This window comes from Euprymna scolopes, chromosome 40 (assembly GCF_053919585.1).
Source record: "Euprymna scolopes isolate OS-2025 chromosome 40, ASM5391958v1, whole genome shotgun sequence".
Taxonomy (NCBI): Eukaryota; Metazoa; Mollusca; class Cephalopoda; order Sepiida; family Sepiolidae; genus Euprymna; species Euprymna scolopes.
In genome coordinates this window covers 68,186,438-68,210,565 of record NC_136521.1, presented here as the reverse complement: position 1 = coordinate 68,210,565, position 24,128 = coordinate 68,186,438, and the positions used below count along the sequence as shown (strand labels likewise).

Genomic DNA, 24,128 nt, shown 5'->3' with positions numbered 1-24,128 from the left:
GTTTGGTCTAAACATTTGAAATTTTATACAAAGTATATTCAGACATAGGGCAAGCTTTCTAGTCGGGGTTTTGCCGAAAATTTAGTTGTTAAGAGGTCAAAGTTCAAAAGATTTGACATTTGTGGTCTCTATTCCAATTTTGGGTCTGAACATTTGAAATTTTACATAAAGGGTATTCAGACATACAGCAAGCTTTTTAATCAGTTTTCGGCGAAAATTTGGCTGCCAAGAGGTCAAAGTTGAAAGAATTGACCATTGCAGACTCCGTTAATTTGGGGTCTAAACACTTGACATTTAGATGGAGGTTATTTAGACATGAGTCAAACTTTTTAATATATATATATATATATATATATATATATATATATATATATATATATATATATATATATATATAGGTTGTCCGGAAAATAATGGCCATTTCAGGAAGTCTGTTTTGAAATTGGATTTTATCATAGGATTTTTATTGTATTTCAGGTAAACATCAACATGATTATTGATTTATATGTGCTCTTTAATAATTTCTTACTTTTTTCTTTCAGAAAACGTTTTATGAGCGAATGAGCCCATAATTTGGAATATGAGAAAAGAAGACTTACGATTACTTTTCCTGCATGAGTTTAAGCTTGGTAACAATGCTTCTCAAACAACTGCAAATATCAATAGGGCATGGGGAGAAGGCATCACAAGTGATAGAACAGTACGAAGGTGGTTTCAGAAATTTCGTAGTGGTGATGAGAGCCTTAAAGATGAAGAAGATAGAGGACGGCCATCTAATCTTGACAATGAAAATTTGAGAGCCATTGTTGAGCAAAACCCACGGCAAAGTGTCAGGGAAATGTCTCGGGAACTTGGTGTCAGCAGTTCAACAGTGTCGAACCATCTGAAGCAAATTGGCAAGGTGAAAAAGCTCGACAAATGGGTCCCACATGAGCTCAATGAAAATCAACAAGCTCGACGTTTTGAAGTGTGTTCGATGCTCTTTTTGCGAAACATTAATGATCCATTTCTTGACCGAATAGTCACCTGTGACGAAAAGTGGATCCTTTATGATAATTGGAAACGATCAGGTCAATGGCTTGATTGTGATGAACCACCCAAACATTTTCCAAAGCCAAAGTTACACCAACAGAAGATTATGCTGACTGTTTGGTGGTGTGCAATTGGTGTTATTCATTACAGCTTTCTGGATGCTAATCAGAGCATCACGGCAGAGGTTTTCTGCAATCAACTCGAAGAAATGCATCATCATTTACAAAAATTGAGACCTGCATTAGTGAATAGGCGTGGTCCAATCCTGCTCCACGATAATGCGCGGCCTCATGTTGCGAGAATGACACTGCAGAAACTCACAGACTTGGGATACGAAACTTTACCGCATCCTCCTTATTCTCCAGATCTTTTACCCACGGACTACCATTTTTTCAAGCATTTAGCCGCTTTTTAAAGCAACAAAACTTTCAGATCTAATGCAGAGGTTGAATCTTTTTTCAAAGATTTCTTAGCATCTTAGCCAAAGAATTTTTATCAACGAGGCATAAATGATCTAGTTCATAGATGGCAAAAATGCATGGCTGTTCAAGGATCATACTTTGACTAATTTCAATGTCTAGTGTCACCTATTTGATTAATGAATCCTTTTTCTCTAAAATTGGCCATTATTTTCCGGACAACCTAATATATATATGCACATAAAGATGAACAGTACATAGGGGTTAAGGATTGAGATGGAAGTAATGGAATATTAGAAATAACAGTACTCGTATGCTTGTGTGATAGCCGCCCTAATTCTTAAACAAACTAGTGTGTATAGGTTCAACCAGTCGGGGATTGTGGGTTTGACATATCTATACTAAAAGAGGTTTCAGATTTAATCGAGGTTCGTGGTTTAGTGGGGGATGCCCTTTTCTCTTCCCTGAAACGTATCTCCCACAGAGGAGACCTTGCGAGCTTGTCTTTGTGTTATCATTATTTCCAGGGCAAGTGCTCGTCTGAGCTCCAATCTCTGCCCCCCTCGCCAATCTTTCACAATAAACAACCGTCTAACTAAAACCACTGTCAATAATTTTCACCACTCTTTATCTGTGCCTTAATGAAAACGTAGATTCCATGAACAAAGCTTCTTTCTTAGAAGTCCACCGTTTGCCTGTTTCCCACCTGACTACAACTTGGATGAACGGCCCTCTTAAGTAAGACACTTTATCAGATCTCCATTACTAACGATTACTACGATACTATCCCATTGATTACTGCCGACGCAATAACCCTTATCCTCGAGTGGCTTTCGGGCCTTGATATGTGGTGACTTCCATGTAAAAAGAATGCTTTTTATTTGACTAGACTTTTTATGTGGTCATAAAATGTAAGAATTACGTTCTTCTCTTGTATATTCCACCACTATCACCCTACACACATTAATGAAGATGGTAAGAGATGAGGAAGAAAAAAACGCAATGGAGAAAAGAAGAAAAGAAAAAGAAAGAAGAAAGGGAAAGAGAAAAAATGAAAAGGTGAAACCATAAATAATTTACTGAAACAACTAAAAAACGCATCGAAGCACAAAAATTAGGAAATCGTGACTTCTGGAAAATCTACAACAGTGTAGTAAACAATGGGCAATCAACAATTCCCCCACTAACCAACAATCACGAGGTTGTTTGCTCAGCAACCGACAAAGCTAATATGCTTGCCAGCCGGTTTGCCTCGAATTCCACACTGGACCCTACCAACCACCCCCTGTCTGACTTTCCTTTGCGGACAGACGCCACGCTAGACGATCTAAAAATCACTCCTACTCAGATACATGCTATCATAATAAATCTTGACACTTCCAAAGCATGCGGACCTGATCTCATCCCAGCTGTGCTATTAAAAAAGTGCCCAGCCGAAGTAGCTCCAGTTCTCTCCAAACTCTTCAACAAATGCCTTAATGAATCATGCTTTCCGGGCTGTTGGAAAACCGCTTCTGTGGTACCAATATTCAAGAATTCTGGCGAAAGAACTGACCCATCAAATTATCGCCCCATTAGCCTTCTCCCACTTTTCGCCAAAATATTTGAGACAATAATTAACCATGCTCTAGTCCGGCACCTTACAGACGCTAAACTTCTGACTGACCAACAATATTGATTTAGACAAGCCCGTTCCACAGCTGACATTCTCACTGTAATCTCTGAACGTATATACCATTCACTGGATAAAGCGGGGGAGGGCAGAGCGGTCGCTCTAGATATATCTAAGGCTTTTGACAGGGCATGGCAAAAGGGTCTCCTCAGGAAAATTAAATCATACGGTATCACTGGTAGAATACTTAGCATAATTGAATCTTAGACAAGAGAAAAATCCAGGTTGTCCTCGACGGTCGAACATCTAAACAGTGTGATATAAATGCGGGAGTGCCTCAGGGGTCTATTCTTGGACCTCTATTGTTCCTGATATTTATTAATGACCTCCCTGACAAAACTGCCTCTGAGATGGGTATATATGCTGATGACACTACACTCTATAAAAGGCATGACAGGGAAACAAATGAACACATATCTAAAGAAATGGCAAAAACACTAGAGGATGACCTCCAATCTGTAGTGGAATGGGGACATAAATGGATGGTCACATTCAATGCCACCAAAACCAAACTGGTTTCCTTCAATAACTACAAGAAACCTTCTCTGCCACCAATAGCAATGGCCAGTGACTCCCTGTCTGAGAGTAAATCTTTCAAACTGCTTGGCCTAACGTTCACAGGAAACATGAGCTGGAACAATTATATTGAAAACATTGCCAGGGCCGCTGCAAAAAAGGTAGGCTCTCTCTTCCGTGCTAGAAAACTACTGACACCTGAAAGTATCCTGTATCTCTATAAGGCCACCATTCGCCCATGTATGGAGTATTGTTGTCACACCTGGGCTGGTGCGTCTACTACTAGTCTCTCGCTCCTAGACAAGGTTAAAAAAAGAGTCGCCAATCTGATAGGCCCTGAACTGGCATCTAAGCCTCAGCCTCTGTCCCATCGACGAAACGTTGCATCCCTCTGCTTGTTCTACAAGTATTTTAATGGTGAGTGCTCTGACGAACTGCAGACACTTGTGCCCACACGTCGCAGACACCCTCGACAAACCCGACAGGCAGCTAAATCCCACCCCACACAGTAGAGATCCCTAGATGCAAAAGATCCTTCTACTCCAGTAGTTTCTTCCCCGCTAGAACCGCTAGACTCTGGAATTCCATTCCAGGATCCTGCTTCCCTAACTGTACTGACATGCAGAAGTTCAAGTGCAACGTGAACCGACATCTTGCTGCCCAAATCCCTACATAGTGCCCCCGTAGTTGCTGACCCTGATAGTAGCCCCCTACACCAAAGTGGCAATGTGCCTTGTTTGGGGTGAAAATGTAATAAAAAAAAATTTATTGGCGGTGATTCTAAGGCAGGTTTTTTTTCCATTTCTGATTCGTCCTCCATCTCCGTCCACTCCCCCACTCTTGCTCCTCTCTTTCATCATAGCTTTTGTAAAATTGTATAGCAATAATGACGATTATAAAATCTCAAAATGTATACAATTAATTTATCTCCATGCTTAGATATTATCATTTACTCTAATTGTGATATTGATAATTAAAAATTGAGCGTTACTGGGGATAAACATGTTGGTGACTGCGATATTTATGGTCATTGATAATGATAATTTTTTATATTGATTTTATTGATTACTAATGGAAAGAATTGTGGGAAAAAATGTTTAAAGTAAAATTAAAAAATCAAAATGTATGGAAGATAAAGTGTAAACAGCAAAATATATATAAAAATAATCTAAATATTGTCTGGTAGTGTTTTCCAGCAACTTTTCCGGATGCTTCAGTAAACTACCGGAAAATGCCGACGCGGCATTGAGTCTAGTTCTGAAAGAGTACGTAAAAATCAAACAAACTTAATGCTGAAAAATCAGTGAAGATAAACTAATAAGAAATGAAAGAAGTGAAAAAAAGTTGACAAAAAATGAAATGAGAGGAAATAAGGAAAAATAAAAGCAAAGAAGTAGATAAAGTAATGGAGAGAGGAAAGACGAGAAGTAGAAAAGAAAGAAAAAAAAGAAAAGAAAGTAAAAAGAAAAGAAAGAAGAAAAAGAAAAGAAAGAAAAAAAGAAAGAAAAGAAGGAAAAAAGAAAAGAGAGAAAAAAGAAAAAGAAAGAAAACAGAGAAGAAAGAAAAGGAAAAAAAGGAAAGAAAAGAAAGAAAACAGAGAAGAAAGAAAAGGGAAAAAAAGGAAAGAAAAGAAAGAAGAAAGGAAAGAAAAAAGGAAAGAAAGAAAAAAAGAAAAGAAAGAGAAATAGTAAAGAAAGGAAAAAGAAAAGAAAGAAAAAAGAAAGAAAGAACAAAGAAAAGAAAGAAAAAAGAAAAGGGAAAAAAGAAAGAAATGAAAGAAAAAAGAAAAGAAAGGAAAAAAGAAAAGAAAGGAAAAAGAAAAGAAAGGAAAAAGGAAAGAAAGAAAAAAGAAAAGAAAAAGGAAAGAAAGAAAAAAAAGAAAAGATAGAAAAGAAAGAAAAAAGAAAGAAAGAAAAGAAAGAAAAAAGAAATGAAAGAAGAAAAAGGAAAGAAAGAAAAAGGTAAAGAAAGAAAAAAGAAAAGAAAGAAAAAAGAAAAGATAGGAAAGAAATATAAAAAGAAAAAAAGAAAAGAAAGAAAAAAGAAAAGAAAGAAGAAAAAGAAAAGAAAGGAAAAAAGAAAAAGATATGCATGAAATGCTATGAAAAAAAAGGGAGCAGATAATGTTTGTAATGAAATGAAGAAAGAGAACAAAAATTAAAAAAGGAAAAGAAGAGCGAAAATATATAAGTAGATAGAGAGATACAGAGCTAAAGAGAGAGAGAGAGAGAGAGAGAGAGAGAGAAAGAGAGAGAGAAAGAGAGAAAGCGATAGGTAGCGAGAAAGATACACACACACAGATATATATATATATATATATATATATATATATATATATATATATATATATATACTCTTTATTTGTTTTAACGTAAGCAATAATATGTTTCTATACATTCATGAGCATGTTTGGGTCAGCTAGTTACCAGTAACAAGAGACCTCGTCAAGTTATACATCTTATATGAAAACAAAGATTGACAACTTTGCTTTCATATAAGTTGTATCGCCTGAAGTCTCTAGTTACTGTCAATTCCACATTCCCACACTATTTGAACCTATACACACTAGTATGTTTAAGAAGTAGAGCTGCTATCACACCACCGAAACATGTCCACGAATGTGTAGCAACATATTACTTCTGATATAAAAACAAATAAACGGAATACCCTTGTCTACTTCGGTATTGAGCACTTTTGTAATAACCTCATTAAACTTCATTGGTTACTAAACATCTGGAAAACAATAACGTTAGATCTTATATATATATATATATATATATATATATATATATATATATATATATATATATACTAGCTATATCCGGCCACGCGTTGCTGTGGCTTCATTCGTTAAAATGGAACACATCCCTGAAGAAAAATTGCATTTTGTTCATTTATTTACTTTTATTATTTTTTGCAATTTTTTAATCAATAAATGTTGTTATTTTTTTCCCCCAAAAAGATTATTTTTTTACCATAAATTGTTAGGTGAAAGTTTTTTTTTCAGCAAAACTTGCACTTTAAAAAAAAAAAGAAATTTGACAGTAAACGTTTCTCTTTGAAAACGGACTTTTTATTATAAAAAGAACAGATGAATGCTTTGCATGAACACTGTAAATAGTTAGGTGACAGTAGAGAAAAGTTTGATTCTTTTATTCAAGAGAATGTACACATTATTTTTTTAACAGATGCTCCAAAAATAAACAGAAAAATACTTCCATCATTAATTATGCAAAACAATAAATAAAATGTTGATTTAGTGTTTCAACATTATACTTATAAATTACGATATAACTTGCTGAGTATGCGCTGTTTTACGGTTGTTGTAAAAATGGAACGGAAACTTAAATTTCGCTCCATTTTAATCTTTCTTAATTTTGTAATTGTTCCTCCCCAAACGAATATAATCAAAACAGTACCATTCAACAATTGTACTTTATGTATATAAAACACAAAATATCAAAAAAAAAAAGTTAATAACGAAAGGGAAATAATTCCATTTTTAAACGAAAAAGTCAGTTTGGTATATCTTTTTGTTATTTTTTACATAAGTCCAGCTTACCATTCACATTGGAAATGTCGACATTTATAGGTTGTCGGGTACGTTTACAACGAATAAACACTCCAATCTACCCATGTTAAGAACGGCTTTCGGAATAGACACCCCTAACCATGTCAGCATACCCGAAAACCTATAAAAGTTGACGTGTCGAATGTGAACGATGAGTTGGACGTAATGTAAAAATGTACGGAATTTAAAAGGGAACGAAATTCAAATTTCCGTTCCATTTTTACAACAACCGTAAAGCAGAGCATTCTATGCAAATTTTACATAACTTACTGTATTAATGCTATTGTTTTTAAGCAAAAAAATATTTAGGTTTGGCTATGAATTCCTAAACTCATTTCACCCTAAATAGTTTAGGTGACTGAAATAGGAATCTAATTGAATCTTTAATTTCCTGAATAGTATGTGAGAAATTCATTTTTCTTCGAGTTATATCGAATTCATTAATACGGACTTTATGGGCTTTTTTCGTAATGTTCCTGTAAAAATTATTTTTTATTGTTATAAATTACGATGCTTTATTTATATAAAAAAAAGCAAAAATAAATTCTTGCGTTTTTTATTTACCACTGAAAACTATAACTTTAGTAAAGGTATTTTTTGTTTAAACAAAATAAAACATTTTCACTAAGAGTTAAGTAAAAATAATTAGTTCATTATATTCTGCGATCATTATTTAATAAATACTGAAATTTTCATTAAAATTGGTTAATTCCCTGATTTTTGGTGAATTTTTAAGTAAAGGGAGGAGTCAAAATGTTTATACACTTTGAGCGTCGGCATTCATGTTGTCTGTACCTACCATTTTTCGATGAATATTTGATAGGAAAGCGACCACGTGTGGTTAATTTACCTGTTTTTTTTTTCAGAGAGGATATTTTTCTTTTGCAAGAAACAAATCATAAACTCAAACTTTTTATTATAAAAGTTAAATTGAAATATACTGCAAATTAAACATCACAATAATGGTGCAACATATTTTGAAATTAGAAAAATAAAAAAAAACAAAAAAAACTTTGTTTTAGCATGTTAAAAGTATTTAGGTTGGTAGATAATTAAATTCTACTGTATTGGTATAAGTTTTTTTTTTTGCTGTTGTTTCTTGCTTTCTACAATTTTCGACTAAATACTTCTAAATTAAGCGGGGTTGCTTAGATCGTATTTTAAACTAAACTTCGGTGGTTGGAATGCCCCCCCCCACCTAAAATGTACTTGGAAAAATCGATTTTATAGCGAGATTTAAGAATGGTTAGCCGAAAAAAAAGGCGAAAAATAAAACAAATAATCAATAAATAATTGTTACCAAAGTTACTTTTTTTTTACTTACATGTATGAGTTTATTTTATGTTTTAAAGTATTTTCAAGCGCTTTTCTTTATTTTTTAATCTAAAATTGCGGGTGTGTGGGTGCCAAATATTTTCAGATAGAGAGAGAGAGAGAGAGAGAGAGAGAGAGAGAGAGAGAGAGAGAGAGAGTTGTGAGAGAGAGAGTAAGAGAGAGTGAGAGAGAGTGAGTGGTAGAGAGAGAGACAGTGAGTGAGAGAGAGAGTGAGAGAGAGTGAGTGAGAGAGAGTCAGTGTGTGTGAGAGAGTGAGTGGGTGAGAGAGAGAGTGAGAGAGAGAGAGTGATTGAGTGGGAGATAGAGAGACACAGTGAGGGAGAGAGAGAGTGAGAGAGAAAGAGAGTAAGTGAGAGAGAACGAGACTGAGTGTGAGAGAGAGTGAGAGAGCGAGTGAGTGAGAGAGAGAGAGAGTGAGTGAGAGAGAGTGTTACTGAGTGAGAGATAGAGAGATTGAGAGAGAGAGCGTGAGAGAGAGAGTGACAGAAGGAGATAGAGTGAGAGAGAGTGAGAGAGAGTGGTAGAGAGAGAGAGAGAGTGAGAGAGTGAGTGAGAGAAAGAGTGAGAGTGAGAGAGATTTAGTGAGAGAGAGAAAGAGTGAGAAAGAGAGAGCGACAGAAGGAGAGAGAGCAACAGAACCAGAGAGATTGAGTGAGAGAGAGAGAGAGTGAGTGAGAGAGAGAGAGTGAGTGTGACAAAGAGAGTGAGTGAGTTAGAGAGAAAGAGAGAGTGAGTGAATGAGTGACTGAGAGAGAGAGTGTGAGAGAGAGTGAGAGAGAGTGAGAAAGAGAGTGAGTGAGAGAGAGAGTGAGTGAGTATGTGAGAGAGAGTTTGAGAGAGAGAGACAGAGAGAGAGAGAGAGAGAGAGAGAGAGAGAGAGAGAAATGAGGAAAGAATCTCACTGAGTTGTCAGTTGCTAATTAGAGTAGTCGCAATCGATTATGTTAACGTTTTGTCTTATATTTCATCTTGATTTCACATAAACTGCAAGCAGTCATCTCGAATGTAAAAAAAGGGAATTGACAGGAGGAACATATATTAGTTATATGAGAATTTACCTTTTGTTTGATTCTGATTACATTTTCCCGATAAATATTCTATAATCAGCAAAATTGTATCATGCTTTGTCATTAGGTACCTCCAATGGAAAAACACCTTAAAACTTTCACTTTATTGTAACTTTTTTCGTTTATCTAATACGTGTGTGCGTATATATATATATATATATATATATATATATATATATATATATATATATATATATATATATAGCTTAATTTAAAAGGAAAAGAGAAAGTTCAATTCCACAAAAGGAGACTTATCCGCATAATGCCAAGCTCAACAATTGTTATTGGAGCTTATACAATAGGACAACAAGAGTATGAAATGAAGACACAAAACTATATATTGGAAGATATAGAAAGGATCATTTATTGAATAATGGAATACAAGCAAAATTTGGGGGATAGAAGGGACTCTTTATGCCAGGGCATTTCGAAGCCTAACGTTTCTCATCAGAAGAGTAGAGAATGTGCTAGGTAGCATGGAGAAGATGCGGCATCTCTTTCGTCCCTAATGAACCTTACGTTAGATGCCACATCTTCCCCATGCTACCTAGCACCTTCTCTACTCTTCTGATGAGAAGCGTTAGGCTTCGAAATGCCCTTGCATAAAGAGTCCCTTCTATCCCCCTAATTTTGCCTGTATTCCATTATTCAATAAATGATCCATTCTATATTTCTACCAATATATAGTTTTGTGTCTTCATTTCATACTCTTGTTTGTATACATTTATTAAATAAATGAACCGTTCTATATTTACCAATGTATAGTTTTTGTGACTTCATTTTTCATTCTTATTGTTTTCCTATATAAGCTCCAAGAAATATGGCGAGTTTTATCTTATCCTGATAAGTCTCTTCTCATAGAATTGAATTTACTCTATTCTCCTAACTCTCTAAGTCACACACACACACACACACACACACACACACACACACACACACACACACACACACACACACACACACACACACACACACACACACACACACATATATATTTATGTGGAAATATATTTTATTTTTATTTCCTTATAATATATACTAATCCTTATTTAAGAAGCTCAATGTAATTACAGAGCAATATACTGAATGAATGACAAAAGTCTATATTCCAAATTTCATGATGTTGACCACCTTATAATTTATTCCTTTAATTCAGTTGACATTTATAATTCTTGACTGTATCTGTTTCGTAGCACAAAATCAATCACTTGATTATTATATGAATCAGTGAATCTATTTTGCCATTAACTCATCAGAAGAAATAGCAACAATCAATCCATCAACATGAGATAAAGTGCGTTTTGACATGAAGGTATTTACAGCTTCTCTTCCAATTTTCGGATTTTAATCATGTCAAAACTTTATTTCCTTTTGGTGGATTGATTGTTACTATTTCTTACACACACACACACACACACACACACACACACACACACACACACACACACACACACACACATAGCCACACCAGAAATAAACTTCCCAGACCCTCCCCCACAAGTTCCTTAAACTCCAAAACTAGAACATTACCGACATACCAAGCGCCCCCTCCCACCTTCCCCCTTATTCCCTTCCTCTCTTTCTTCTGCCCTCCTCGCACACCCCCTGACCTCATTCACTCTTTCACTTTTTCATCCCATAATAACGAACATTTCTGTAAATGTCTGAGGAAGCTACAGACGGCAAAAAAACAAAACAAAAAAAACGGCCGGGTAGCTGAAACAATAATGTAACTTAACAGAAAGATACGGCAATAAAAAATAAAACGTATATATATATATATATATATATATATATATATATATATATATATATATATATATATATATATATATAATGAGAAATTTTTCTAAAAGAATCTCGTATCAAGTAGAATTGAGTTTAATTAAAGAAATAACAGCTGTTTCTTCATAGTCACAAAATCAGAGCGTTGGTAATCACAAAATCATTTTATAACAACATTGCCCAAGTATTTATTCAAGTAGGCTTTTGGTTAGCAAAGTTAGGACAGTAAATAAATGATTTCTTTGGCTGCTGAAAGTGAACGAACAGCTTGAAAATAATCGATTCTCTGGAATCCAATGATTCATAGTAGAGGAGAGAGAGGAATGGGGCGTCATTCTTGCTTGCTTTCGGGAAACTCTCCACTGACAGCCGTAATTACCAAACGGGCCTGAAGTAATCCTTCAAAGGATGAACAAAATAAATACAAGTTAGAAGCTGATGGGTCAGTGTGCTACTAAATGACCAAACAGTTAATGAGTGCGCATGATTGACACACGGACCACATTAGATTATTGAAGTTAAGTGACGTTCAGCCTGGTCAGTAACAGATGGGTGATCAATTAGGCGATTTGTGTTGGGGGGGGGGGAAGCGACACATCTTCAAAACAAATATAAAAATGACTGAGTCAACGGTATATGTATGCGACTCGGAACCACTTCTGATTTTCAGAGTTTTTGGAGACTGTCTTCACAGGAGAAAGCTGGCTCAACCCAGGATGAATGTCCCATCATATATCAGGACGAGCTGTTGTAAAACTCCCTATTCACTCCCGCGATTATATTTTAATGCAGATGACTACAATAGAGTCGTCTTCAAGTCCAATGTAAACAAGTTCTTGTTAAGACACCTCTAAAATAATTCATTGCCACCACTAACTATTAATACGCTGCCCCAGTGAATACCGTACATTCATTAACCTTTATACTCGAGTGGCTTTCGGGCCTTGATATGTAACAAAACAAACAAGCAAAAAGGCATAAGGTTAAACGTGGGTTTGATAAAATGCATTTGTTAACCGAACTGGATTCGAAATTGGTTCACCCAGGTGTTAATATCGCGTCGTTAACCACTTAGACACAGTCACTGTGTCGTTAACAACATAGCCAGCGTTGCATGTCGAATGTGTAGCTATAGTCTATTTCTTATGCTTTTCTTATTTGTCTTTATGGGGTACGTTCCGAAAGTAATGGCTCCTATTTTTTTTATTCCACTCGAATGGATCAGAGAGTATTGCAAATTGCATTGTTATGATGATTGAACTTATGCATTCATCATCTGAAAGTCTCATCTCTGTGTTGCAAATATTGACGGCGTAAGAAGCAACTCCTGTCATGTTCCATTTTTCTCTATTCTAACCTTATCATCTTCCTTTTATATCTTTGCAGAGGTCGTGAAAACATGCCGGGCGCAATGAGTTCTTTTCTTCAATGCTGATCCGGTATCGTGCAGTGTTTGATGGGAGTTATCGTGCACCTCCCGGGTGGCCCGCCGCCCGCGTCATCTAGGCACGTGGATTCATCGTCATTCTGACCACGAGATGCGACACGCCCGAACGCTGCGACTACTTGCAGTGCTTTGGACTGTGGTCACTCTTTTCTTGGTTTTAGCCACGGCCGGACACAGAACGACAACAACGGACGACAACACGGTAGACATGATACACACGAAGAAAGGAGTTACCTCTTCCCCGAGAAGAAAAGTGGACACTCTCGTTGCTACTGAACCAAATTATGCGACTGCTATTATTGGGCCAACACTAACGTCAGCGCCCAGTTCGCCGGACATTTCTCCTTCAACAACTGACAGAACTAACGCTATAAATTCTTCGGACGTGACTGCAGAAGTTATTCAGCCGGTACATATGTCAAAGGTAGGTGAAACAACGGCTGCTTCTAACGTTTTGTCTATTAAACCCACCCCTCATTCAAGTCAAACCCAAACGACTCATCTAAACTCGTCCTTATCTAACAGCAATATGTCCCAACCAGTAGCAACATCGTCGGAGCAGATTCCTGCTTCCATTCTGTTTAAAGAAACGATGACAACATCAACAACAAAAACAACAAACCCATCAAATACATTCACACCAAATACATCAAACCTTACAACAACAGCAACAACAACAACAACAACAACAACAACCACAAAAACAACAACAGCAACAACAACTACAACAACAACTGCAACAACCACAAAACCAACAACGACCACACAAAACAATTCTGCGTTATCATTACCGCCCTCTTCTCCAGTCTTCTTCCCAACAACGAATACACCATCACCGATCACGTCATTAAAAGTAGACACACACACGCCGCCATTAAATGGGACTACCCTTCAAACTACTCCTCCGACCCTGCCAGACACAACCTCGCTATTACCCGATAAACAAACGACCAGCATTCGCCAAACGACCAGCATTCGCCAAACAATACATAACAAAACAATCAACGAAACGAGCACACTCTCTAAAAACGATACCGTCGCGTTAAAAAAATATAAGTTCGAAAAAGTTAAAACAAAAAACAAAAAACTGGATGTAAAATTGCTTCCATTTAATAGTACCATTGATTCGACCGACAGCGTCGAATACCGAAACGCGCACACCAACAGCAGCCAATCGGAAATGGATAGCTTTGAAAACGTAACATCCGGTCATTTGAATATCAGCTTACCGGACGACGGAGAAATAGTTTTCAGTGATACCGGAATGTGGACGACTCCTGGCAAACTGTCAGCAACTAAGGTCATTCGGTTGGGTTACTTGACAGGATCCCAAGTTAGGGAGACAAATGAGACAAGTGAATTTTACCACACTGGTTTCTATCGACGTCCCGGGCAGGTCATCTCGGGCGCTTTGACCCTTGCGGTTGTGGAGATCAACAACGATCCCCATATACTGCCTGAACATCGGATGGAATTTCTGCCACAGGAGACGTACGGTGAGGAAACTGAAAGCATTCTACGGACTACACTTCTCTTGGATAAGAATGTTTCGGCTTATATCGGACCGCAGGAGACGTGCATGCACGAAGCAAGGCTGGCTGCAGTCTTCAACATACCAATGATATCTTACGTGAGTATTTGCACGTTTCTTAATTTTTTAGTTGAGGATTATATATTCGTATTGTTTGTATTCAGCGGACTACTGTTCTCATCTTGAGTGTCATTTTCACAACGTTTCGGTCGATGAAACCTCCGACCTTCTTCAGGTGTATCTTGTCGAACTCGAGAATGTTTCTATCGAATTCGGGAACTTGGACGGAATTTCGAACGGTACTCTTTATTTACTTCACGGGGGTAGCATGCTCTTGTTCCGTCAGCCATGACTGGATAGAGGTCCTAAGGAATTCGCGTTGTATTTTTCGGTCGCCCACACTGATGATTGAACCTTCAGGAGAATATCACTTTTACAATTGATATTTTTCAAGTACTCTAAGTACACTGCGCCACGGGTCCTTTACACCTGAAGAATGTCGAAGGTTACATCGACCGAAATGCTGTGAAAATGACACTCAAGATGCGAACAGTAATCCGAAGAATCCAAATAATAAGTAAGTATTCGTTTTCGGTATTTTTCTACTTTAACGGAAACTCATCATTCACCGTTAAATTGACAACCTTTTAGTTTTCTGGTATGCTGAAAACGAATATCACACTTAAATCTCGGAAAGACAAGTAATTTCCTGGATATCAAGACCTTTATTATTCAATGTTATCCATTATGCTTTCACTGGTGGCCATGTTATTTCCCAACTGAAAAAGTACTAATGCGTATTACAAAACACCTTGCTTCTTCCACTGTTCAGATTGGCGATTATCATTAACACAAATAATACATTGAAAAAATGTCTTAATATCCTGGAAACTACATGTTTTCCCTAAATTTGAATGCGATATTCGTTTTCAGCATACCCGAAAACCTTGAAAAGTTGTCATTTTAACGATGAGTGTTGAGTTGCATTAATATTAAACATTAACTTCATTTTCATTTTCACGTCTATTGACTAAGATGGGCATTTATTATTATAGACAATGTTTTTCACGAGAAACTTGTTTTCTAAAAAGTATGTCGAATATTATTGCTTCATTAGACCATGTAGAAAGCCGAATAAGGTTATTTAATTTATATTAAATGACTGAAATATGTTTTTTTTGTTTTGTTTTCTGAGACTTTAGTTGTAAAAAACAACCTATTCAGATAAAATTTAGTGTTTTCTTCTGTTGGTGGTGGTTGTCACGAAAGGTCAACCTTCTCCTGTTAATGCGACCAATAACAACACGGAAAGAAATATAGTAAGTCTCGTTCTATGAATATGCTGTTTTTAGATTTGCAAGCAACGTTTTCTTTACATCTGGCATCTTTTGTAAATATTCACTTAATTTTTATTTTCTATAAGATCTTCTTCCTGTGATGTATTTTTTTGTAACCATAAAAAGGCATTTGTTTTGCACAAAAAACTGTTTTTAGTAATGTCTCAATTTAAAGATTCCGTAAATTTTTTGTAATATCTTCTTTCATCTGTTTGACATTTTTTTTATTTACATTTTTATGTTTAATAAATTTTGAAAAAATCGTTTTTCTTACATCTGTTTGATATTTTTTATTTAAATTTTTATGTTCAATAAATTTTGAAAACATTATTTTTCTTACATCTGTTCGATATTTCTTATTTACATTTTTATGTTTAATAAATTTTGAAAAAATCGTTTTTCTTACATCTGTTTGATATTTTTTATTTAAATTTTTATGTTCAATAAATTTTGAAAACATTATTTTTCTTACATCTGTTCGATATTTTTTTATTTACATTTTTATGTTCAATAAATTTTGAAAAAATCGTTTTTCTTACATCTGTTCGATATTTTTTATTTACATTTTTTTATCTTTAAGAAATTTTGATGAAATTGTTTTTCTTACATCTGTTTGACATTTTTTATTCACATTTTTTTTATCTTTAAGTAGTTTTGATGAAATTGTTTTCTTACATCTGTTTGACATTTTTTATTTACGTTTTTTTTGTTTAATAATTTTTGAAAAAAAACCCCCGTTTTTCTTACATCTGTTTGACATTTTTTATTTACACCTTTATATTTAATAATTTTTTATAAAACTGTTTTCTTACATCTGTTTGTCCAGGCTATATAATTGTTAATACCTTGCTGGTACAAATATACAAACACATTGACAGCGAAGCAAAAAAATCAGTTCATCTACAAAAATACATTTTTATTTTCACATCGACAATCAGCTTTTCGATCACAAATTATTATTCTGTGTTTTGACGTTTCTGAAAACAAGGAAGGTGCGTGGTTGTCAGATGGGTTAGGGTTAGGGTTAGGGTTAGGGTTGTCAGATGTTGATGAAGAAATAGTGACGCGTGCCTCAGCCTCGCTCTCTCTGACCAACTGACTGATTTTTCCCTGTGACGATTTTATTTATAAAAACATTATTTTCCTATTGTAATGTTAGTTATTACCTTTTTCTATGGTTTCAATTTTTGACCGATATCTTCCCACATATCTATGGGTCAACTTATGCATTCCGTTTGACAGTAGTGGAAAGTCCTGAATTCTTCACATTTGAATCCATTTGCGCTTGTGTAACCCATCGAGTGTTTTTTTCCCGTGATTACTTGCCAACATCTAAAAGGGATCCGAGTCGCTTTATCAGCAGACAGTCTGCGATGATGTCATATAACGGTTCTGCACTCACCAGTAAGTGAAAATATAACACCATAAGCTACTGTCTTTCTTTCTCCGTTGTTTCTGTTTCATCTTTCCTTTTCTCTTATTCCTTATTTTGTACGTACGGGAAACGGGATGCACTCAAAGGCATCTTTACTCACGTGTAAATATGAACTGGATTTTAAACCAATGAGAAGCATTCCCGCTCGTTTGAAACGGAGTCTATTCGTTTCTTTGTTAACTAGGCGCTTTCAATATAAACAGCTGCTCTCGAATAAGTTTAAATAGTTTCCTTGCTGACATGATAACACCCACATGCTCTGTCGAAATGACAACAACGACAATAAGCTCCACATGAATATTCAACAAGAGCCATAGGTACGCAGACCCCACAATTTTAATGAAACATCATTATGCCAGATCAAAGATATCCATTCCCGTGACTCGATACATCTTCTATCATTATATGTGATCAGTTTTTTATAATAGTCAACCATATTGGAACATATTCGTGACCAAACACACACAGACGTTCAGCTTTATATGTATATATATATATATATATATATATATATATATATATATATATATATATATATATATATATATATATATATTTCCTCGAGAATTCTTAAGTGAATAATCGACGCTTACACTGATGAAATTTTCTAGGTTTTACACTTAAAAATTCTCGAGGCAGTATCCCTTAATTTGCGCCAACCATCTCTGTGTAAGCAAATACCCATAATTTAGAACTTATGGGTATTTACTGAGATCGTTTCTTTTTCTCCTATACAATTTCCTTTTTTTACCCTCGCTATTAATTTATGGTCTTTTGACCACGTTTTTAAATGATGTTTTCTCCCCCGTTTTCAACGTTAATCTTGAAAAGGGTTGGCTGAAAGACGTCTCGATAGGTTTTTTTTCTGTCCCACCTCTTATTTATCCCTTTTATCTAATTTATGTTTGTTAAACATACAATTAGCGTTTTGGATAAATATAATTTAGAAGTGTATTTTGGTCTTCTTTTTGAAAGTTTTTTTAATGGTTTATGTTTAAACTATAGAACAAAAAAACCCAAAAGACACAAACAAACAAACAAAAAAACAAACGAACAAACAAAATCCTCAGCAATTAATAATGGCACTACGTTAGGTGTTATTCGAAAGTGTTATATATATATATATATATATATATATATATATATATATATATATATATATATATATATATATGTGTGTGTGTGTGTGTGTGTGTGTGTGTTATTTGTTTTTGGATAATTATATTTGAAAAATCATGTATATATATATATATGTATATATATATATATATATATATATAAATATATATATATATATATATATATATATAAATATATATATATATATATATATATATATAAATATATATATATATATATATATATATATATATAAATATAAATATATATATATATATATATATATATAAATATAAATATATATATATATATATATATATATATAAATATATATATATATATATACTCAGTAATAACGTGTTTGAAATCAATAAATAAACCCCCTGAGGGGCTTTTCTATCACCTTTAAAAGAAATAGATAAATCTTAATCCGCATAATAGGATTAATATTGGCTTAAGACGAAAACGCAAAAGTCGTGTCACTTGGTGTGTGGTCCTTTCTTCCATAATGTGAAGTTTACTTTCTGTAGACTAACAATAAATTGAATTAATTACCAATATTGATAGCCAAAACGACACATATTTTGTAAAAGTGAAGTAAATCGAGTTCATAAAATTTAGTCAATCGCATTTCCATCCTATAAAGCATCGCGTATGAGAAATCGATATTTTACTTTAACTTGCCAGTTACTTACGTAAATGTTCAATCTGTGTTTATTACATGTTAATTTTATTTTTATTTCGGACTACTAGTCTCATCTTTATTAGTTGTTGCTTTTTTTAATCTTTTTATTGGTTCACAACGTTTCGGCCAACTTCCTCTGGCCTTCGTCAGGTGGTAACCGCGACGGATAGGAACTTCGAATCTCCTAACTGCAGTTGATAGAGACGTTGAATCTCTACGGTTCCAGATGAACATTGTCTGAAGATAGCGGTTTCAATCCCACCCAAAGCGTGCCAGAGGTAATTGGTCAAAAATGTGGTGAGACGACAACAACTACGGATGGCGGTGATGGCTGAGAATGCAGTTAGCAGATTCGAAGTTCCTATCCGTCGCGGTTACCACCTGACGAAGGCCAGAGGAAGTTGGCCGAAACGTTGTGAACCAATAAAAAGATTAAAAAAAAACAACAACTAATAAAGATGAGACTAGTAGTCCGAAATAAAAATAAAATTAACATAAAAATGCTCATCTCAAAATAAAAAATTCCAATTAAGGAATAATATATATATATATATGTGTTTATTACAATTTCAAGCATTTTATTTGATATTTTTTTTAATTCCTACATATTCTTATATATATATATATTCTTACATCTGAGAACCATTTGAAGTATTAAATAGTTTTAAAATGCAACAAATAGCCTTTTCAAAATTTTAGCCTCGTTCCACGATATTTGATTTTGATTTGCAATCACTTAAGTAAAATTTCAATATATAAATTTGATAATGTTTCATATTCTTACATATTCTTATATATATATATATATATATATATATATATATATATATATATATATATATATATATATATATATATTTATCTTGGAACCATTTAAAGTATTTAATAGTTTTAATGTCCAACGGATAGCTTTTTAAAAATTTAAGCCTCATCCGACGATATTTGATTTTGATTTGCCAGTCACTTAAAATTTCAAAATATAAATGTGATAATTTTTTATATGCTTTTATTTTTTATTGAACTAAAGAGTTTCTTATCGGTTTTCATATAATTTCTCTGAAATTTAATATTGTAACAAAAAGAACTTAGTTTGAACGTTTTTCTTATCAAGAAAAAAATAACAGTGAACTTTAATTAAAGGAAGTTGATGGTTTTTGTTCGACGCCAAGATATACATTGTGTTAATCGTTAAATTGATTTGAGTTAATGTGATTAGCAATAAACTAACCCCTTTCTCAAAAAGAGAAGGTATAACCTGAAAGGGTGAACTACCACCACAAAATCAAAAAATTACAGAAATGGTCCAAACTCTGTTGAATTTGGGGATCAAGGATAAAAATCATTTGCCGAGTTTCTATTTAAAAATTATTAAAAACGAGCTTCTTAATCTACTCATTTACGTATATGACAGCGACTACATCACATTAATAATAAAACAGTAAATTAATTTTTTACACGTTCAAACATAAAATGAGAATAAGAAAGAATGAAAGATTTTGTTGAGAAAATTGTAGAAACCAAGAAAATTAAAGCGTCGTATGGAATCAAAATGGCGGGGGAGGGAAGAAGGAATCAAGATGGCGGAGCCCACAGCTTATATGACTAAGCGTTCTCGCAAAGTACATGTCACGATTCTGGGGCTATAACTGTCACGACTCGCAATTAAATAACGTGCTGGATATAAGTATATTTATAGTCTTCGGGTAAGTCATTATTCCTTAAGTTCATATATCAGTTTAGTAAAGATATATATATATATATATATATATATATATATATATATATATATATATATATATATATATATATATATTGTGTAATGTGGTTGTATATATTTATGAGTTTCTATTATCGTCTAGTGCAAGATTACACGCGAGTATATACACGAATAAGGACGAATAAGATTTATTTGGCGTTTCATACATCTGGCCAATCGGGAAACATATCTGGTCCATCTTGGGTTTTCTCTTGATGGAAAACTGCAATAAAAATCCTCCCCAAGAATGACACAGCCCTGGATTTTATTTTCGACACCTTTTTATTTAAGAGTTTTTTCACTTTTGGAAAGTTGCAGTACTGATTCTGACTCCCTCTTCCTGGAGCCATTACGATCAGTCGACTGTCTCTGTTACTCTCCAGACACCTACTCAGTGTTTCCTCTAATTGCCAAAACGACCATCTCTCCCTCTAAATGACTAAGATACTTCACTAAGATAATCACCTGATGTTTTTACATGGCATTTTTTCTAAGTTGTCAACTAAATTCTGATATCATTTTTCCGTTAACGTTTCTACATTCCTAAATTAATGTAAATAAATAGTTATTTTAAATATTTTGATTATTCTTAAACATATTTTAGCTGACAAAAACTTTTGGCTCGAATAACCATAATATTCGTAAAACCAACATCTCTTTCGATATTAGAAATTGACCCTGCTCGGTCAATATCACACACACACACACACACACACACACACACACACACACACACACACACACACACACACACACACACACATATAGGATTGTTTATTTATTTATTTTTATAAGCGATACTGTGGTGTTTTTTCACTCCCTGTGTGCTTTAAAGGGAGAGGTTATCTGCCCTTTTTTATATTCTAGTCACCCCCAAATTTTTGAGACGTATTATTTGTAATTAATTTATTATTTAAATATTTATTTAAATATTTTCTACGTGCATAAAATTAAGTTAACTTAATTTTATGCATGTAGAAAATATTTAAATAATAAATTATATATATATATGTGTGTGTGTGTGTGTTTGTGCGTGTGTGTGTGTGTGTGTGTGTTTGTGCGTGTGTGTGTGTGTGTTTGTGCGTGTGTGTGTGTGTGTGTGCTGTCATGAAATCAATCAAGTGTGGGGAAACGGGATTAATACCTAAAGATTAACAGTTATTTTAATATCTTCGCTGATGACCCACATATTCCTGTTACATTTCGGATTAGTGTTGAGTCATGCGGATTATCGGATTTGAAGTTAAACTGGATTAAAATTACAAAATCGAAGAAAGGGAATCTTCCGGCTGTCCCCCAAACGAAACCTAACACCTGAAACAGCGCGTGGTGCGTGAAAGAGGCAGTTGGTCGTCGTGTTGATGGTATTAAATATGATGAAAAGTGAGGTCATAAGGTCTAAAAAATGTTCATCTCTACCTGATCATTTATAGTGTATATTTATGATCACACACACACACACACACACACACACACACACACACACACACACACACACACACATATATATATCTTAATATTCACAGAGTGAATCTTGAATATAGGCTGAAAAAGTATACCTATCTCTCTCTCTATCTCGTTGGAATACTATTTCCATTATTCTCATATATATATATATATATATATATATATATATATATATATATATATATATATTAGTTAATTTAAAAAACATTATATGTTATTACATTATTTTTATAAGATATTTGGGTGTGGCTTACGTTCTGGAAGAAAGTGGGGTGTATACTTTATGAATGTGGGCAGTAGGGGGTTTGGGGAAAGTTGTGGTGTGGGTAACCCCTTATTGCTCATATTCACAAAGAATACACCCCTCTTTTTTCCAGAGTGTAAACCACACTCTTATAAGAAGTAATGTAATTTTGACTACCGTTTGGATTTTTTTGGTCTGATGAAGTGTTATATTTGAATTGAAATTGGAATTCCACTGAAACATGTATGCACATATGTAACCAATAATGTTTGCATAATAAACAGACTGTAAACCTGCTCTGTCTTCCATTGAGCACTCTTTAATAATCATGTGGGTTTCATTGGATTTACATCTAGGAAACCAATCGATACAACCATTATTTTAATATATATATATATATATATATATATATATATATATATATATATATATATATATATATATATATATATATATATAATTGCGTTGGCACACCGGTTATCGTCAGATCACCGAAGTTAAGCAATGTTGAGCCTGGTTAATATCAGATGGGTGACTATTTTGGTATTCTAGGCGCTGTATGTGCTCTCCGTTTACCTCGGCATTTGTTTCCAGTCGTCCTGTACTTCACTTGCCACTGGTATTTAACAATGTCGTCTCAGCAGAGGTGTGGTTAGGGATTGCGCACCTCTTGCCACAAAAATTTCACGCGCAAGCAACCCTTCGTGGGTATCCATAGTCTGTCCAAGATTGAAGGAGCCTGCTGCTATATATATATATATATATATATATATATATATATATATACTAGCTGTACCCGGCCACGCGTTGCTGTGGCTCAGTTTGTTAAAATGGAACACATTCCTCAAGAAAAATTTTGTTCGTTTATTTAATTTTATTATATTTTGCAATTTTTTTTAATCAATAAAAGTTATTCCCCCCCCAAAAAAAAAGATTAATTTTTTACCATAAATTGTTAGGTGAAAGTTTTTTTTTCAGCAAAACTTGCACTTTTTTTAAAAAGAAATTTGGCAGTAAACGTTTCTCTTTGAAAACGGAATTTTTATTATAAAAAGAACAGATGAATGCTTTACATGAACACTGTAAATAGTTAGGTGACAGTAGAGAAAAGTTTGATTCTTTTTTTATGAGAATGTACACATTATTTTTTTAACAGATGTTCAAAAAATAAACAGAAAAATACTTCCATCATTAATTATGCAAAACAATAAATAAAATGTTGATTTAGTGTTTCAACATTATGCTTATAAATTACGATAAAACTTGCTGAGTATGCGCTGTTTTACGGTTGTTGTAAAAATGGAACGGAAACTTAAATTTCGCTCCGTTTTAATCTTTCTTAATTTTGTAATTGTTCCCCCCCAAACGAATATAATCAAAACAGTAACATTCAACAATTGTACTTTATGTATATAAAACACAAAATATTAAAAAAAAAAAAAAAGTTAATAACGAAAGGGAAATAATTCCATTTTTAAACGAAAAAGTCAGTTTGGTATATCTTTTTGTTATTTTTTACATAAGTCCAGCTTACCATTCACATTGGAAATGTCCACATTTATAGGTTGTCAGGTACGTTTACAACGAATAAACACTCCAATCTAGTAGATGTATCAGAATTTTTGTAGGAATTTTTGACACCCCTATCACGAAACTGCGAATAAAATAAAAAAGCTCGTAATCAAACCCATTGAAAATTTATCGATATTG

General features: G+C 34.1%; 1 protein-coding gene across 1 annotated transcript in view; it reads left to right on the top strand.

The window, feature by feature from the left end:
* The window catches only part of LOC145265602 (receptor-type guanylate cyclase Gyc76C-like), a 644,892-nt gene that overhangs the window by 145,699 nt on the left and 475,065 nt on the right, over positions 1–24,128 (top strand). Inside the window, exon 2 of the mRNA XM_080121613.1 lies at positions 12,784–14,474. Coding sequence (XP_079977739.1) covers positions 12,936–14,474 — 1,539 coding nt within the window. The 5' untranslated portion in view covers positions 12,784–12,935. The remainder of the gene's footprint in view (positions 1–12,783; positions 14,475–24,128) is intronic.